Below are 19,446 nucleotides of genomic sequence, written 5' to 3' on the forward strand. Positions count from 1 at the left end.
AGGGAGCAATCCACCTTTTTCCGACTGAGAACCATGGCCTCGGATTTGGAGGTGCTGATTCTCATCCCCGCCGCTTCGCACTCGGCTGCAAACCTCCCCAGTGCACGCTGCAAGTCTTGACTTGATGAAGCCAACAGGACCACATCGTCCGCAAAAAACAGAGACGAGATCTCGCGGCCACCAAAACAGACACCCTCCGTTCCCTGGCTGCACCTAGAAATTCTGTCCATGAAGATAATGAACAGAATCGGTGACAAAGGGCAGCCCTGGCGGAGTCCAACATGCACCGGGAACAGGTCTGACTTACTGCCGGCAATGCGAACCAAGCTCCTGCTCCGGTCATACAGGGAAGAAACAGCCTGTAGCAACGAGCCCTGAACCCCATAATCCCGAAGTACCCCCCACAGGATGCCACGAGGGACACGGTCGAATGCCTTCTCCAGGTCCACAAAACACATATGGACTGGTTGGGCAAACTCCCACGAACCCTCCAACACCCTAGTGAGGGTATAGAGCTGGTCCAGTGTTCCACGGCCAGGGTGAAAACCGCATTGCTCCTCCTGAATCCGAGGTTCAACTATCGGTCGGATTCTCCTCTCCAGTACCCCGGCATAGACTTTCCCAGGGAGGCTAAGGAGTGTGATCCCCTTGTAGTTGTAACACAATCTCCGGTCCCCCTTCTTAAAAAGAGGGACCACCACCCCGGTCTGCCAGTCCAGAGGCACCGTTCCCGAACTCCACGCGATGCTGCAGAGGCGTGTCAGCCAAGACAGCCCCACAACATCCAGAGACTTGAGAAACTCGGGGCGGATCTCATCCACCCCCGGAGCCTTGCCACCGAGGAGTTTTTTGACTACCTCAGCAACTTCAGCCAGGGTAATGGACGAGTCCCCCTCCAAGTCCCCAGCCTCAGCTTCCTCTACGGAAGGCGTGTCGGAGGGATTGAGGAGATCCTCAAAGTACTCCTTCCACCGCCCGAGGACATCCTCAGCTGAGGTCAGCAGCGCACCACTTCCACTGTAAACAGTGTTTGTGGAACACCGCTTCCCCCCTCTGAGTCGCCGGACAGTTTGCTAGAATCTCTTTGAGGCCGACCGAAAGTCTTCCTCTATGGCCTCACCGAACTCCTCCCAAGCCCGAGTTTTTGCCGCGGCGACTGCCAGAGCCGCGCTCCGTTTGGCCCGTCGGTACCTGTCAGCTGCTTCAGGAGTCCCATGAGCCAGCCAGGCCCGATAGAACTCCTTCTTCAGCTTGACGGCATCCCTTACTTCCAGTGTCCACCACCGTGTTCGGAGATTGCCGCTGCGACAGGCGCCGGAGACCTTATGGCCACAGCTCCAAACCGCCGCCCCGACAATGGAGGCGCGGAACATAGTCCATTCAGACTCGATGTCCCCCACCTCCCTCGGGACCTGGTTGAAGCTCTGTCGGAGGTGGAAGTTGAAGACCTCTCTGACAGGGGCCTCCGCCAAACGTTCCCAACAGACCCTCACTATGCGTTTGGGCATGCCAGGTCTGTCCAGCTTTTTCCCCCGCCATCGAATCCAACTCACCACCAGGTGGTGATCAGTTGACAGCTCAGCCCCTCTCTTCACCCGAGTGTCCAAGACATATGGGCAAAGGTCAGAAGAAACGACTACAAAGTCGATCATCGACCTCCGACCTAGGGTGTCCTGGTGCCAAGTGCACTGATGGACACCCTTATGCATGAACATGGTGTTCGTTATCTATAAACCGCGACTAGCACAGAAATCCAATAACAACTCACAGCTCGGGTTCAGATCAGGGAGGCCATTCCTCCCAATCACGCCCCTCCAGGTGTCACTGTTGCTACCCACGTGGGCGTTAAAGTCCCCCAGTAGAATGACAGATTCCCCAGTGGGAGCGCTTTCCAGCACGCCCTCCAGGAACTCCAAGAAGGCCGGGTACTCTACACTGCCACTAGGCGCACAAGCACAAACGATAGTGAGAGACCGTTCCCTGACCCGAAGGCGCAAGGAGATGACCCTCTCATTCACCGGGGTAGACTCCAACACATGGCGGCTAAACTGGGGGGCTATTAATAAGCCCACACCCGCCCGCCGCCTCTCACCCTGGGCAATGCCAGAATAGTGGAGAGTCCACCCTTGGTCGAGAAGAGTGGTTCCAGAACCAAAGCTGTGAGTGGAAGTGAGCCCGACTATATCTAGACGGTATCTCTCAACTTCCCGCACCAGCTCAGGCTCCTTCCCCGCCAGTGAGGTGACATTCCAAGTCCCAAAAGCCAGAGTTGGCACCCGAGGTTTGGGTCGGTCGGGCATTCGGCCCCGACCACCGCCTAAATCACAATGCACCGGCCCCTTACGGTCTCTCCGGCAGGTGGTGAGCCCACCGAAGAGCGGCTCCATGTCATGGCTTCGGGCTGAGCCCGGCCAGGCCCCGTGGGCATAGACCTGGCCACCAGGCGCTCGCATGCGAGCCCCCCCCCCAGGCCTGGCTCCAGGGTGGGGCCCCGGTGACCCCATACCGGGCGGGGTAAATGAAAGCCTTGATTTTTTCTTCATAAGGGGTTTTTGAACCACGCTTTGTCTCGTCTGTCATCCAGGACCTGTTTGCCATGGGAGACCCTACCAGGGGCATATAGCCCCAGACAACATAGCTCCTGGACTCATTCAGGCACTCAAACCCCTCCACCACGGTAAGGTGGCGGTTCGCGGAGAGGGCATTGATAATAAATGGAAGAAAAGATAAATTAACTTGAGTCTAATAATTTTTTTTCTATTTTCTTGTCATTTTCTAAAAATGAGTTATGATAAGGCAACTATATTCTGTTTTTACAGAATTGAAAGACAACTGCCTGATGATTGTTCAAGAATGTACCATTGTAAATTTAGTCCTCGCCAACAGTTAGAACAGTGAGAAAGAGTTCAGTAACTGAGAATTACATAATTTCCAGTTAACTGATACGATTGACACTTCTATTATCAACTGCATCTTTTAGCACAATTGTAGGCTTGTGAAACAAGTGTAAATCCTGCTGTTAAAAAAAAATTGGAAAGGTCAACAGTCCACTATTTTAATTTCTCGAACTTGCACCCTACTTGCATTCTTCAATCTGATATAGGATTTTTTTTTTTCTCATCATGGTAGTAGAAGGTATGTGACACAAATCCCGACAACGTGGAAAATACTCTCTAGGCTATAGAGTACAGATAGTTGTGGAGCTGTGTACAGTACAATGGAGTTATGCTAAGGGTGGTTCTGGTCTGGGAGATCAATGTCTATGATGCAAATGACATCCCAGGCCAGAAATTGTTGCATTATATTTGGGATGGAGGATTGCCACTGCAGTTCATTGTGATTCTTGTGTTTTCGGTTTTGCTACCGCTGTATCCCAAGTTGCATTCTTATCATGTAGCTGTTCTCATAAATAAAATAATCTGTTTTGTGTTTGTGCAGTTGTTGATTGTATTGTAACGACCCGCATTACTATGTTTAGGCGGGAAACCTGTTCAATGTAAATATGCACGCCACATTGGTGTTAGGAGTGGGATGGGGCAGGATCATGAGAGGCTGGATTCCGGAGCAAGTGAACGCCAAACAGGAGGAAGGGGAAACTGGCGCGAGAGCGAAAGCCAGCAGGGCGGAAAAACAGCGTCCTGTGAAAGAAGAGCTTGCAACGGTGGAGTTTGAGGTGGAGAAGCAGATGGAGAGCACAGGTGTCCAAGGGGACCCTGGGGAAGTGCACGCTGTGGTGAAGACGGCGAAGGGCTGAGAGGTGCCGCTGGAGACGGGTGAGCAGGTCGAGTGGGGTCTTCCTGTGCCCAGGAAAAATGCGGCAGAAAGAGACAGTGAACCGCCAGCGGGTGCGAAGAAAAGTCACCCCACGGAGAGCGCCACTTTCCCGAGGAGGTCGGATGACATGTTGGACGACACAGAGCAGCGTGCCTCGTCTGTGAACAGGCAGGGCTCTGTGGCAGAGGTGAGCGAACCCGCCAACGCGAATTCACCAGTGGAGCAAGATTTCGCCGCTTTCATGAAGAAAGCATCCAGCCTGCCTGGAGCCCCAACAAGCTTTTTAAAGTTAGAGCACCACGGCGGACCAAACGCCGCAAAAGGAAGAGGGCTGTGCAACAAGTGTCGCGGCAGGCTTGGTGTGCGGCAAACCAGCAGAGGTATGAGTGGCAAGCAGGGCAGCCTGCACGGGTCCTCTGCCTAAAGGTGACCGAGCGGCAAGGCATACGGCGAGACGACCAGGGGTGCAAGACAGATGTTCACCCCTGATGACGAAGCTGGGACAGGAGTGGCAGTGGAGAGCCGACGCAAAGGTCCCACGGAAGCCGGTCAGCTGTGGGGAGTGCAAGGCAGTCAGCAAAAGCCACGTGGGCACCACCAAACCTGGTACGTGCCCCGTGTGAGTGAGAGACTTGGGACCGAGGCCGGGCAGACAGGGGATAAGGATGGCCGCCTCAGCCCCCGGGCGCGCCGCCATGGCGGGCTACTGCGATTGTCCCCGTCCCAACCACCAGCGCTGAGCGTCCTGGACCTGCATTCCCAACCGGAGGCACGTGACGGACAACGCTGGACAGTGGGACATTTGTGGGGCAGGCAGCAGCGGGGGCACTGGTATCTTTTTGACAGAGGGCTATGTAACGACCCGCGTTACTGTGTTTAGGCAGGAAACCTGTTAGATGTAAATAATTGCATTGTGGGGAAAAATGTGGAACATAAGTGTGCAACCACTGGGGGCACTTCTGGAGAAAATGATGGGGTGACTGTGCGCCAGTGTGTTGGGAGAGAGCCTGGGGACACTAAGCAAGCTGGCAAGGCTGGTTGGAAGCGCAGGTCCTAGAGGAAACGGGGGTCCTTGGACCGAGAGCATTATTTCCCTGGTGCCGGTGTTCAAATAAATCATTCGAAATGAACGCTGCTTCTGCGTCCTTCTTCGCCCCACCCCAACCCATGGCACCGTGTACCACAGTATTTAATTATTTTATTCAATTTGCAGTTTGTCTGAGTGCATGGAAAGCTAAAAACTGTGTCTCGTATTGTAGACTGGCTGTCACCCAGGCAGTTTGATTACTGGTGCTGTCTTCTTTGTTCCATTTGTTTCAGTTTTCGATTTTGCCTCTCAGCTGATGTAAATTAGCCTGGTTCAAATTGCAGCAGGTAACACGTACTGTAATTGCAGCGGTAGCTGCAGCCTCAAGGTGTGAAGACTCGGGGTACAGAGACAAGGGAGTCTACCTACAGGAGTCCACCGAGGGAAGCCTCTGCCACTATGTGAATTCTGCCGTCAACATCATGTTCCGCGAGGGATCATGCGTTAAACATCAAAGTTGTCTACAGCAACAAAGCTGTGCAACATCACCATCATCAGAGACTCAGATGCTCTTGCTGCTACAGTAACCTGGTTTATCCTTGTCTATCAAGTCCCCCATCCTATTTCAATCTCTCCATGGGACTCTGAAACTAGCAGTCTGGCCTTATCTGAAACCTGGATAACACAGCCACACCCGCAGCCCTCTCCACAAACTACTCATTTTCCCACACTCCTTGTCCTTCTGGCTGAAGTGGAGGCACAGACCTGCTCACCTCTCCCCAGTGAGAATATTCTGTTCTCCCTCTCCACCTGCATGCCCTGTCCTCCTTTGAATTGCATGTTGCCTCTATCACTGCCCCAATCACACTCACTCTAATTGTTCTCTATCACCCTCCTGGCCGCTTCCTCGATGACCATGACATTTTGTTGAGCTCTCTGCTAGGGGCAACTTTCCATTGATTCTCCTGGGTGCCTCCACCCTTGTTGTTAAAGATGTTCATGCAAGAGTCCTTCTGTTGCTACTGCAGTCCTTCAGCCTCTCCCTGTCTCTGTCCCCTGCTACTCACAAAGCTGGCAATTGCCTTGACCATGTCTTCTCCCATAACTGTTACTGTTCTGTTCTCTCTGTTACTCCACTGCCTGTCTATGATCATTTTCTACATCTCCTTCCAGCCCTGCCCCACTACTAATCCCTCTCCTGCTTCTGCGCCCATTGTCACCTTCCACTGCAACCTAAAATCTCTCTCTACCCTATCTTCCTCTCTAGACTTTTTCTGGCCCCTAACTTCCAGACCAGCATGCCCCAGTTCCACCCCATGGCTAACTGATACACTACATGCCAACAGGACCAAACTCTGGGCTGCAGAGCAATGATGGCAGTGGTGTTTTACACCAAGAGCACATAATTAGAGTTGATGTAAAATAAAGGTTCCCGTCAGCCTGTAGGGTACAAGTATAATTGTTGCTTAATCACCATTGGTCAATTCTAGATTGAAGCAGGATTTTGTTATAGGCTGCACAGGGTTTACTGCGGGCTTTTCATGCGGTAGCAAAAATGGTTCCACAGAGAAAAATATGACATGAGCTGCATGTTAATGAACTCTTTTATTCGTGCACTCAAAGTGTTCCAATGCCGGGTTTCTGTAAAACCTCCAAAGAATGGTGTACCTTCCTTTCAGACACCACAATGGCAAAAATCCAAGACTTGCACAGACCTGGATGTCTACAAGGATCTCTTAGCAACCTTTCACTCTGTCTCCTCTGCTAAAGCAACCTTTTTCCATAACAAAATACAGTCTGCAATCAAAAAAAACCACACAGACTCTTCACCACCTTCTCATCCATAATCCGTCCTCAGCTGCCTCCTCCTCCATCTTCTCTCCCTGCTGATGACTTTGCTTTGTTTTTCAGAGACAAAGTCAACACAGTCACGGAGAAGTTCTTTGCATCTGCCTGTCCTGATCACACTGGACCTCCCAGGAAAGTTGTGCTCATAGGATTCAAGCCCCTGTCAGAAACTGAAATCTCCAACTTCCTTCTGTCACACAGAGCCACAACCTGCTTGCTTGATTCGATCTCATCAACACTCCCACAGACCATCTCCTCGCAACTCTCCACCTTCATCTCCAAGACCATCAACTCCTTGCTCTTCTGTGGCTGCTTCACATCTGCCTTCAAAACTGCTCTCATTTCACCTCTGGTAAAGAAACCCTATCTGGATCTTGACTTGGTTCAAAACTACAGGCCAGTCTCCCTCCTCTCTTTTCTGTGAAAAACTTTGGAACAGGCGACCTGTAATCAACCATCTGCATTCCTCACTCAGAACCATCTCTTCGACGGATATCAGTCTGGATTCAAAGCTGGACATTCCACCCAGGCAGCGCTCTTGGCAGTGTCAGATGCTCTCCCGTCGACAAGAGCAGCCTCCCTCTCCTCAGTCCTCATCCTCCTCGACCTGTCTGCAGCATTTGACCACCGGATTCTACTCTCCTCTCTTGTTCAGTGTGGCATGAAAGGAGTAGTACTATAATGGTTTGAGTTCTACTTATCAGAAAGTTCCTACCAAGTGGTTTGATAGGGCTCCCGTTCATCTCCTCAGCCTCTCTCAACTGGTGTCCCACAGGGCTCAGTACTGGGTCCCCTGCTATTCTCAATCTACATCTCTTCCCTTGGTGCTATCATCATCTCTCTAGAATTCACATACCACCACTACACCAATGATACCCAGCTTTTCCTCTCATTTCCACCTGGAGCTACAGACATTTCCACACGCACCACTGTGTGCCTATCAGACATCTCTGCCTGAATGTCTGATCACCACTTACAACTCAACCTCTCCAAAACAGAGATCCTTCACCTCCCAGCTGGCCCGTCTTCCTGTTACGAACTTTCTATCAAACTGGACAACTCAACGATTTTGCCTACCCCCTCGACTAAAAGTCTAGGAGTGAAGCCAGACTCCAGTCTGTCTTTGTCTCAGCACATCCAAGCCATAACTCGGACCTGCAGATAAATCCTGCATAACATCCACAGGATCCATCTCCATCTACTGTAACAACAAACTCTGCGCAACTAATTGTCCAGGCCATGGTGGTATCCCACTTGGAGTACTGCAACTATGTCCTGTCTGGCCTCTAGCTACTGCCATCAAACCTCTACAACTGATACATAACATTGCTGCAGAAGTTTTGTTTGACTTGGCAAATACTGCCCACTTGGTGGTCCCACACACAACTTCCTTCCCCTTTCACTTAAAACTGCTGAATATCTATCGATATTTAAAAAGGGTTTTAAAACTCACATCTTCCAGACTCACTTCTCCCATGATGTCTTAAGTTCATGTAATGTGTAAATGTTCATGCTTTATAACTTTTAAATCAAAACTCTTGAACAACGGATAAACCTTCATGTAATGTAATGTAAATTTTAAAAAAAAATTATAAGGAATGTGATTAGGAATTGTCAATATTCAGATAAACTTTTATGCAGCTACTCGTATGATGTACATTGGTTCATGTGGTGGAAAGTAACTACTTTAGAATCACGCCTCTGCATCTAAGTCTCTCTTTCTGCTAGTGCAATGCACACATTGCATTTTTTACGAGATGTACGTTGCTTTGGAGAAAAGCATCTGCTAAACGAATAAATGTCAGTGTAAATTGTATGCTGAGGTTGAATAAATACCCTCTTTTCACTTCAGTGAAATAGCTTCTTTTGGATGAGTACCTCTGGCATTTGTTCTTTTCACTGTAAGCATTTAATTTTTTGCAGCAGTATATCTGACTGTAAAAAAACAGTTGCATATCTGAAATTAAATTCATGAATTTTATTTTTTACTATAGTTTTTCTTGCTCACTAGATTATAGCAGGATGCAAAGTGCAACATGTTTAACTTTTACCTCATGTTTTGTATTTACTGTTACCTTTCAACACTTTAATTCCTTTGATCATTTCCAGTTGTTTGGATTATTGTGTAATGAATATTCAGTAATGTTTACATACTAGATGACAGTGTATGTGGTCTGAAGGGAAAGTTTAATTTTTAGCAAAGATAACATGCTATGAAGTGCAGGATGAAATACGGCTTCGAGGAGCCCTAGGATAACACCAACTCCATTGGCCAGGGTCTTTATTGGGTCTTCATGAAACAAAAAAAAGATACAAAACAAAAGAGGGACTCAGTTCCAAAAGTATCTAAATTAGCATTGCTGGTGTATCAGGTATGTGGCCAAGCCATTGTGCTCAAGCTCTTGATCCTTGCTGTCAGCATCTCCTTGATTGCTGCTGGGGTGGTTGCTTGAGAAGGTGAAAAACGGTTTAGTACGTCTGACTGCCCCTTGCTGCCTACCTAGAGCTTTTTAATCCATTTGGTCATAGAAGGAATGAATTGTAGGTGTGGCACTTCAACAAGAACATTCAGTGCTGATGTTCTCACCTGCTCCTCAATGCTTTTGACCTGATAACGCTGGCTTTTGAGGCGTGTGTAACTGTGTTGTGTTTTCAATTTTGTGTTTATTGTTTGGAGGGAAAAATAAACAAAAAAAATCAGGAAATTTATTTCAGCAGTAACAGAGGAAGGGAAGCTAAGAGGAAGTATAAAGCTAATAGCGGTAGAGGGGAAGAACACCGCTAGGGGGAGATATAACACTTTTGCCTGTTGGGATGGCACGCTACCCGCTGAGTAAAGAAATAAGGAAAATTTTGCGTGCTCCACCGTAACAAATCTCTGAAAACAGGAGTGCATTACGTGAAGCACGTGATGGTCAACTCCTGAAACGCATCCATGTAGACAATAAGTTGAGCACCATCTAATTCAATTTCTTAACGACAATAAACAAAAAAGTAAGACATGATTAAAATGGGAATCCTAACAAGTCTGGTTTAATATTACTTAAATCCTGAAACGATTTAATGAACTATTCCATCGTGCAGGGTTATTTAAAATCTCACCTGGAAGAAAGGGCAGCATAGGTTAAATATGGGGTTGCCAGGGACTATTTTTCACTTGCAACCATAAAGAGTGCAACTTAGAATACATTAAATTCGATTTTTTTTTTTCGATTTCATCAGTTCATCAGTCAGTTTCATCTTCCTTACACTTGTATTGCCTTGCACTGTTTTGTTTCTTGCCGTTAATAACCGTCCCTCGCTCCCCGTACTCCCCACCCCCCAAAATATTACAGTAGCTATTGCACGGAGAGAACTGTAGCACAACCGTATTCATTGAAGAACATTTCATTCATTGAATAGCAAAAACGCTTGAAATTTGTATCTTAAACGTTATTTCTAACGAACCACACAACTGTCACAATGTATTTGCGCATTTAAAATCCGGTGTCTCTGAGAGCAGGATAGTGATCGCGAAGCACCAACCCCGCATGAGACGTGTATCCATAGCAGCTGTACTTCCGCTTGTTCCTTACAGGGACACTAGGTTGTTCCATCGTGCTTGATCATTTTATTAAACACACTTTCACCCAAGTAACTGAGGGAAAACCCGACATCTTCCACATTGATTTAATCGAATGAAATTCGAGTGTGTCACCCGCTTCATAATAAAGGGGATGAGTGATGAGTGCGAACAACAGGAGTGCAAATGGTATTTTTTTTAGTGTTTAAATGATCTTTTAATATCAGAAACATATATGTAAAATATCGTTCCCTTATTAAATATGTTATTTCGTCTTTCTGAATGTAAGTAGCAAAATATCCGAAGTTGAACAAGGTATACCGCCACTCAAGAGATGATACTGGTTTCTAACGGAAGCCGAGCGGAGAAACTGCAGTTAACGCGTCTCCTGCTGCTCAGACTAACCCCGCCACCCCACCTCATCCCACCCCACCCCACGCCACACCGGGTCGCGTGATTACCGGGGGCGGGCGGGCGACAGGCGGCAGGCGTTTAGGAGGAGCAACAGATCCACTGGAGAAAACAACCTAGTGTGTTTGTCTTCCGAACCCACGAAACAGCATCACTTCATATTTCTTTCATATTTCATCTGCAGAAAAGAGCGTTTCGCAAGTTAATTGGTGGACGGACAAACTGAACAGGAAAGGTAATTTGATGAATTCATTATTTTACCGGGAAACAATACAGGAAATGCAGTGAAATCCAAATCGGTTCAGAAAGATCTCTTGTATTTTATTAACACCAAAGACGAAGTCCTGCAATATTTTTTTGTAGAAAACACCAGTGTCTAAAGTAATAAGAACTCCATGCTGACCGCTTATTTTATATCTGAGGAGAAATAACCTTATTGCTGTAGATTTATTTTCTAGTAGTATTCTCTAATACTTAAAGATTTTACTTTTGAAAAGTGTTTTCATTTTTATTAAGATATTAACTCGTGCAGAAATATGAACGAAGGCTGATTTTTTTTTTTTTTTTTTAATTGAAGATTATATATTATACTCTTTTCCGATCACTGTTGCTGGTAAAGTTTTTACCCCTTTGAGAAGTGGAATGGACAGAAATATTCATACTGCAAAATAATGCGCAGGCGAAACTCGTTCTATAAGAAAATTAATTTCTTAATATTAGTATACTAGCTCCAGCCAGGTAAAAATAATTAGAAAAGCGGTCTTTTTCACTTTGATCTATGATCAGTTCGGTGTGTGTTTCGTCTTACCGTGGGCGCAAGTCTGGCAATAAACCCCCGTCAAAAACATGCCTGAAAGAAGACATGTCCAGGGCAGAAGACTCGGACAAGATAGTCATCAACGTAGGCGGCATGCGGCACGAGACGTACCGGAGCACGCTGCGCACCCTGCCGGGCACGCGCCTGGCCTGGCTGGTAGAACCCGAGTCCAGGGGCAGCCCCGACGTGGACGCGGACCAGACCCCCGCGAGCGAGTTCTTCTTCGACCGTCACCCGGGGATATTCGCGTATGTGTTGAACTATTACAGAACGGGAAAGCTGCACTGCCCCGCCGACGTATGCGGCCCCCTGTTCGAGGAGGAGCTCGCCTTTTGGGGGATAGACGAGACGGACGTAGAGCCCTGTTGCTGGATGACGTACCGGCAGCACAGGGACGCCGAGGAGGCGCTGGACATTTTCGAACCGCCCGATCAGGAGGAGGACGAGGACAGAGAGCTGCCCAGACGCTTCGGCATCGAGGACTGCTCAGATAGATCCCGCGGGTGCTACGAAGTCTGGCAACCAAAGATATGGGCTCTTTTTGAAGACCCGTACTCATCCAGAGCAGCAAGGGTAAATACCTCTTCATTTTTCTTTCCAAAACACTCGGTCGCGGTGACCGCGGTAGCGTAAAGATACTGAACACATCATCATGTTTTTTTCGTGGCAGCCTCGACGGTCTTCTTGCGCATCCTTTCTAAGCTTAGGCTAAGGAACAACTATCAACAGGTGCTTTCCTGTTTCTAGCTAATCTGAGTGCCTGAGCCATGCATCTTAGTCATTTTTTTTCTCTCGACCTTTTCCTATTTCTATGATTGGAAAATAAAATAAAATGACGATTAAAAATAAACCGCGCGTGACTTATAATACTGGTGTCAAATTAACTCCCAGGCGTAGGCTTCTTTCTGATGACAAAGCTCTTCTGCAAGAATTAGAATTTATTTTTCACCGTGAAATTCGGATAATGAGCTGTTAGTCACACGTGAACTGCAGCTTCACTTCGAAATAGGAGCCTTGGTTGGTGACAATGAACATCACAAGTCGAGAAGCCTCCCATCATAGTGGGCGTGTCTTCTCTTCCATGTCTCCCTTCCCACAGTGTGTATGTATGTATGTATGTATGTATGTATATATAAATGCAGTGGATTTAATTTCTGAAATCCAAAGTAAAGTGATATGTTACTTAACAGTTATCTGTGGAGAACTCAGTGCCACCGAAAATAGCAGGTGCTCTTCAGTATGGGTTGCAGAGTACACACACACACACACACACACACACACACACACACACACACACACACTGAAGCCGCTTGTCCCAAGCAGGGTTGCGACGATCCGGAGCCTAACCCGGCAACACAGGGCGTAGGGCTGTGTGGTGAGGGGACACACCCAAGGAGGGACACCAGTCCATCGCAGGGCACCCCAAGTGGGACTCGAACCCTGGACCCACCAGAGAGCAGGCACAGGCCAAACCCGCTGCGTCCTCGCACCCCCCTAGTTGCAGAGTAAAAAGACAAAAATTAGTTCCTTTCAATGGGTCTCTAAAGCTCCTGTACTCAAGCGCAATTTTGCAAAACCTCAGTTGAGAACAGTGCCAAAGAAAAACTCTAAATACAAAACACTAAGGGGGTGCGGTGGCGCAGTGGGTTGGACCGCAGTCCTGCTCTCCGGTGGGTCTGGGGTTCGAATCCCGCTTGGGGTGCCTTGCGACGGACTGGTGTCCCGTCCTGGGTGTGTCCCCTCCCCCTCCGGTCTTACGCCCTGTGTTGCCGGGTTAGGCTCCGGTTCCCCGTGACCCCGTATGGGATAAGCGGTTCTGAAGATGTGTGTGTGTACAAAAAACTAACAAAAGGTGACCATTGTGTTCTTTAATATATACAGTACCTTTACTTGTACATGAAGTAAAACGTTCCATGCAACTAAAAATCTCTTGATTTTTAAAAATGATCTCTGATGACAATAGAGGCTAAAGTTAAAAAAGCTAAAGTAAAAAAGAGCTAAAAGATTATGAAAAGGCAAAGGTAAGCCTTACTTATCAGTTCAAACCCTGAAGCAATACATTTACGTTTATTCATTTAGCAGGCGCTTTTGATGCAAGCGACGTACATCTCAGCAAAAGTATAATTTATGCATTACATTGAGAGAAGGAGACATAGCTACAGACATGAAAGTCTCAAGCAAACCTAGTTTGTTCCCTACCACTTGCTATACTGAGGTTCATCGTTCAAGTAGGTGCATAAGACACAGACAAATCCTGATACCCACACCAATTTTTTTTTTTTAAATTAAATATTACAAGATACACAAATGAGCAGTACAATACCAGAGTAATGGCTGAATAAAGGTTGTATCTGGGGATACTTCTGGAGTTACGATGCGTGAACGGTTACGCCATAGTTGATCTGAAGAGATCTTGGGCAAAGTGGATCTGGAAAAGGTGGGTTTTCAGACCCTTCTTGAAAACAGACAGAGTTTCTGCAGTTCTGAGTGACAGGAGAAGGTCATTCCACCACAACGGACCCAGAACCGAGAATCTCCAAGCTTTGCCTTTCGTGCGCGGGACCACCAAGCGAGCAGAAGTAGATGAGCGAAGGGGCCTGGCTGGGGTGTACCGGTTGATCAAGTCCTGTAAATAGCCAGAAGCAGTTCTATTGATGCATTTGTAACATTTGCAATAAATCTAGGAGAATTATTTGTAAAGATATTAACATTATGACTGTGTGGGTTTACCAGTTTTTATCGTTACTAATCCTGTATGAATATCTTGGCAGAGAGGAGTTACAAGTGTTGACTGATTACAGTAACAACATCAAAACTTTTGCCACAATAAATAGTGTTATATTAATATAATATATACTATTGCATGGTGCATTTTAAAAGCAGCTTTGCAGAGTGCTTAATAAACAACAAAGATGTACTAGCTAAAACTATAAAGCAATTTACAATAAATATCAGCATTTTAAAAATTAAAAATAAAAGAACGGAATCCATTTGTTATTTATATCCACTTGTGTAATGTAGGGTTGTTGTGCAGGCATAGGGTACAAGTCAGGGTGTACCTAGATGGGATCCTATTCCTTGGCAGGGCAATCTTCCTCTGATTGTCTCTCTCACATGCAGACACATACACACACAGTCATTAACTCACACATAAACACAGAAAGCAAGGAGAGTCACCACTGTAAACAGGAGACCCAACGAAAGGCCACGCAAACATGAGGTGAACATGCAAACCACACAGACTGTTCCAGATTTGAACCCATGTGAGGTTGGAGCTGCCTTTTAAAGGTATCAAGGTGTCCAGAATAGTTTTAATATTTAAAATTTTGTTTTGAACTATATTTATATATAATTATGTTAATTATATTATCTTTATATTATGGGGGCACGGTGGGCTTGGCTGGGTCCCGCTCTCTGGCAGATCTGGGGTTCGAGTCCTGCTAGGGGTGCCTTACGACGGACTGGTGTCCCATCCGGAATGTATCCCCTCTCCCTCCAGCCTTGTGCTCTGTGTTGCCAGGTTAGGTTCCGGTTTCCCGCGACCCTCCTCGGGACAAGCGGTTTCAGACAGTGTGTGTGTGTATATCTTTATATTTAAAAGATAGATGGGAATTTTGCATATTTGGAAAAAAAACATTGTTGAATCTTTTGTGGTTCAGAAATGCATTATTTTTCCCTTTTAAATCAATAGTAAATAAGTTTGTTTTACAAGGGCTGACTTTCTGAACAGATCTTTATGAAAGAAATATGCTCATTATGCAGGGTTAGCACTGGGTAGAACTGCTTCCTTTGGATTTGGATTGCAGGTGTGCTGTTATACCCTTGAGAAAGGCAACTGAGTAAATAATACAGACACCCCCCAACTTACGCAAATAGACCGTTCTTCAACCCCTTATGTAAGTCAAAAGTTACGTATGTCAGAAACCCCTCTCCCACCATTCAACATCATTGCGTGCCATCATCACGTGCTCCTTTATACATGCAGCATCCTTCACTATCGTATTTAGTTGATATGGCTAAACCTGGTTCCCATGCTATAGACAATCTTTATCCACTTTCATACTGTCATTTGATTGTTCTGGATTAATATTCTTGTATTGGGAGTGTTTGAATTGTTTAATAATAAAAAAAAACCTTCTACTCCCTTATTATTTTCAATTTCATCTCCAAGTCGATTGCTGTACGCTTGCGAGACAGTTCTTTTTTTCCTTTAAGTGCAAGTTTACCACCAGGGATTGTGAATAATGAAATGGGTAAAAAATATGCGAAACGAGGGGTGATGCGTTCATGGCTCAGAACACGCGGGAACTGGGAAGATGCAACTTCCTGCCTTGTCTGGCTATGCCAACTTGTACTTAACGTATTTCAGATGTTTTGCGTGAAATAAAAGCGCTGTAAATAATATGTATGTCAGGAATTTTTTTTCCTAAATGTGGATTTACTTAAGTCAAATTTACGTAAGTAGAGGGGTGTCTGTAAATGGGTAAATAATTGTAGGTAGCTTAACATTGTCACTTGGAGAAACGCATCAGCTGTACTTGAAGCGCTCTGTATCACTGCATGAGAAGAGCACTCTAAAAATAAATTGAATTGAATTGAATAAATTAATAATATCCATCTACACTTATTTGTTTAGGAGATGCTTTTTCCCAAAGCAATGTATATCTCACAGAAAAATCCAAGAAGTGCATTACATCAACAGAAAGAGAGTCTTGGAAGCAGATGCATTATTCTAAAGCACAGTTAATTTGTCACATTCCACCATATGAACCAATGTACAACACACAAGTAGCTATTTAAAGGATTATCCATTAATTGACAATTTGTCATCACAAAATAGCATTTACATCCCACAAGTTTCTAAATAAAGGTTTCTCAATATTCAATAGTTATAATCACAAAATTATTGAACATAAACGTTTACGGGTTTATCATCCACTTAAGAGAATGTGGGAGAAGTGAGTCCGGAAGAGGTGAGTTTTCCATTATCCATTATAATATCCATTATTTCTGCTTTCTAATGTGTCACAAAGATTTTTATTGTTTGTAACTGCTATGAAATTTGCATTTTCTTGTCATTAAACAACAGAAAGAGGAGCATGCACGGTTGTTGCAATGCCTGAGAACGATACTCAAGACAAACATGGGTCACCAACCTGGGTCCACCCAGCCACAGCAGCACACTGACATTTGATCCCTAGCACTGTAAAAGGGGTGAAGGGAGAACATCTAGTTGCGGATTCTTAATCAGCCTACAACTGCCTTACGTGCAATAAGGTTTGACCTGTGATCCTTGTTCTTGTCCTTACCTTTGCTGAAGTCCAGCTCCCAATGTGTTCCAGTAAATCCCCAGACCAGCCTTTTTCTCCAGTCTCCTCCCTGTCAAGTTGCCCATGTTTTCACAGTAACCCTATGTTCCAGTCTAGTCTCTTTCCAGATTTTATTACTTCCCCATCATCCCCATGCTCTAGTCCGGTCCACCGTAAGATCACTCTGTGAAAGAAATTCACTCCTCATTGTGTCACTACTACACCTCTGCTCTTATTCTGCACTGACAACAAGCACTTTTTAATATACTTTGCACGTGAGTTCACCACACAATGTTTGTGTGTGAGAACTGATACCAGCTCTCAAATTCTGTAGCAAATTGTTGTTTAGCATAAGAGGTGAAGTGCAGCCAGCTATCCATATTTTGTAGGATGAAGAAATTAATCATTAAAAAGTATCATATTATCAATTATCATGTTATCATTATTTCATAGAAATTAATCATTATCAGTGGAAGGAGTTGTCTTGACAGAAGAAAATGGTGCCAATCTACCTTCCTCTGTAGCATTACCACTGGAAAGAAATGGAGGCTTTCCATGTGATTTATCAAATTAGTTAACCAGTGTTCCTTTTGAAAGTGTAATCTTTGATTATGTTCATGGTTTTCATTAGACAGTTAACTGTTGTTTTAATTATGAATTTTAATAAGCCTATCTGCAACAATAACCATAGTTTGTATAAAAAAATCACTTATTTCCCTTTTCTTAAATTCATTGTTAGTCATAATTTTGTCATAATGTTGAAACTGTGAGCAATACTGGAATTAATGATTCAAGGTATATACAGCACATTTCACTTGATGAATACTGAGAGATACGTGTCCCCTACAGCCACACACCAGGGCTATGTGTTTGGTGTTTTCTAGATAATGAATTATTCAGTACATAGACATAAAATGTTTTCCTTTACATTAGTTAAATGCAATGCCTTTAGAGCCATTTCAGTAGGGCATCTTGTTGTGCATGATATAAGGATCTAAAAGATGGATATCCATTAATCCCTGGTAAAAGTCATGAAACATTAGAGCATCAGTAACATGCGGTAACTTTCAGAATGCTGTCTTTTGCTGGGTTTATGGGTTTTCTGATAGTCTGTTTTTCGACTGAAGGGAATTTTAGTTTGTATATTTGTGTACTTGGTGTGTTTTGTGTGTTTTTTCATGTTTACATGGAGACCTGCTGGTAACAGTTTTCATATATTCAAAGATTTTAAAAATGGATCAATGAAGCCAACCAGTCCTGGTTACTGTATCTGCATTTAACTTGGAGAAAACAATATTGAAAATTTTGTGTTAAATACTCAGGAACACAGGATGTTCCGGTTCAGGTTCCCCCACAGTGTGTGAGTGACAGAGAGAGTGTGTTCAACTGGTGTATGGATGAGTGACCCAGTGTAAGTAGTGTATCTAGCAGTGTAAGTTACAGTGGAAGGAGTTGTCTTGACAGAAGAAAATGTAGTGTTATCTATGTAGTGTTATCAGCCCACACACCTTATTTACTTTGGTGAATAAGGTGTGTGGGCTGATAACACTACAGAGAGTTCGTTGAAAGTTGCTTTGGAGAAAAGCGTCTGCTAAATAAATAAATGTAATATATGGTCAGTATGAATGAAACACACACACATTTTCAGAACCGCTTGTCCCATACGGGGTCACAGGGAACCGGAGCCTACCTGGTAACACAGGGCTTTAGGCCAGAGAGGGAGGGGACACACCCAGGACAGAATGCCAGACTGTCGCAAGGCACCCCAAGCAGGACTCGAACCCCAGACCCCACGGAGAGCAGGACTGTGGTTCAACCCACTGCGCCACCACACCCCATGAATGAAACATACGATAGTATAAGAATTGCAACAGAGAACTAAAATAGAATCAAAAGGGTATAGCATCATTTAAGTGAAAAAGTATCCGTGGTAATGTTTTTTATTACATTACCTTTTGACTTACCCTTGTAACTAATAACAATTCATGTAAATTTTACGACTGGAACAAGATGTCAATATAAACCAGTTTGACACAATGAAACATTTGTACATTTTGAGTTTGAGTGTGTTTGTGTGTGTGTGTGAGTTTGACATCTATTATGGATTCTATTTTATATTCCTTTTACCATCTATTATGCCATTCTTTTGGATTCAGCACATATTTAAAACATGTTAAGTAGAGATGAAAATGTTACATAGGCTATTTTTCAAGAGAATGGAAGTTCTGCTGTGTTCCTGAGTATTTAAAACAAAATTTTCAGTATAGTTTTTTTTTCCAAGTTAAATGCAGATACGTTAACCAGGATTGGTTGGCTTCATTTATCCTTTTGCTGAATATCTGAGATTCATAAAATCTCTGAACAAAAACACATTTGTAGCGTTTGCTTTATGTTCTAATTGAACTGAGTAATTCTAATGGTAAAACATACGTCTGTCATGGATGGTTCCGGAAGGAAGGGGCGGACCCGAGTGCAGAATGGAATTCGTGCTTCATTCAGGGAAATCCGAGAGATTTTGTCACAGGACAGGCAAGAGGTCTTCGAGGCGCGAACGTCGTTACAGGGACAATCCAAAAGGCAAGGTCAGTACACAGGCAAGGGTTCAATGATCACAAGGAGGTATGAGGACTAAGGACTGGGGTTACGGGACAGGGAAAGGACTCAGGGATCAGGGAAAAGTAGAGTATCGGTAAGGAGG

The 19,446-nt window shown here is 45.0% G+C and overlaps 1 protein-coding gene across 2 annotated transcripts in view; it reads left to right on the forward strand.

Annotated features, from left to right (window-relative positions):
* Positions 1–11,220: 11,220 nt before the first annotated feature.
* kcnc4 (potassium voltage-gated channel, Shaw-related subfamily, member 4) overlaps positions 11,221–19,446 on the forward strand; it is a 48,577-nt gene continuing 40,351 nt past the window's right edge. For both annotated transcript variants that reach the window (XM_018741802.2, XM_018741804.2), the window contains exon 1: positions 11,221–12,012. In XM_018741802.2, coding sequence (XP_018597318.1) covers positions 11,401–12,012 — 612 coding nt within the window. In that variant the 5' untranslated portion in view covers positions 11,221–11,400. The remainder of the gene's footprint in view (positions 12,013–19,446) is intronic.

Source organism: Scleropages formosus, chromosome 25, assembly GCF_900964775.1.
Source record: "Scleropages formosus chromosome 25, fSclFor1.1, whole genome shotgun sequence".
NCBI classification, from domain to species: Eukaryota; Metazoa; Chordata; class Actinopteri; order Osteoglossiformes; family Osteoglossidae; genus Scleropages; species Scleropages formosus.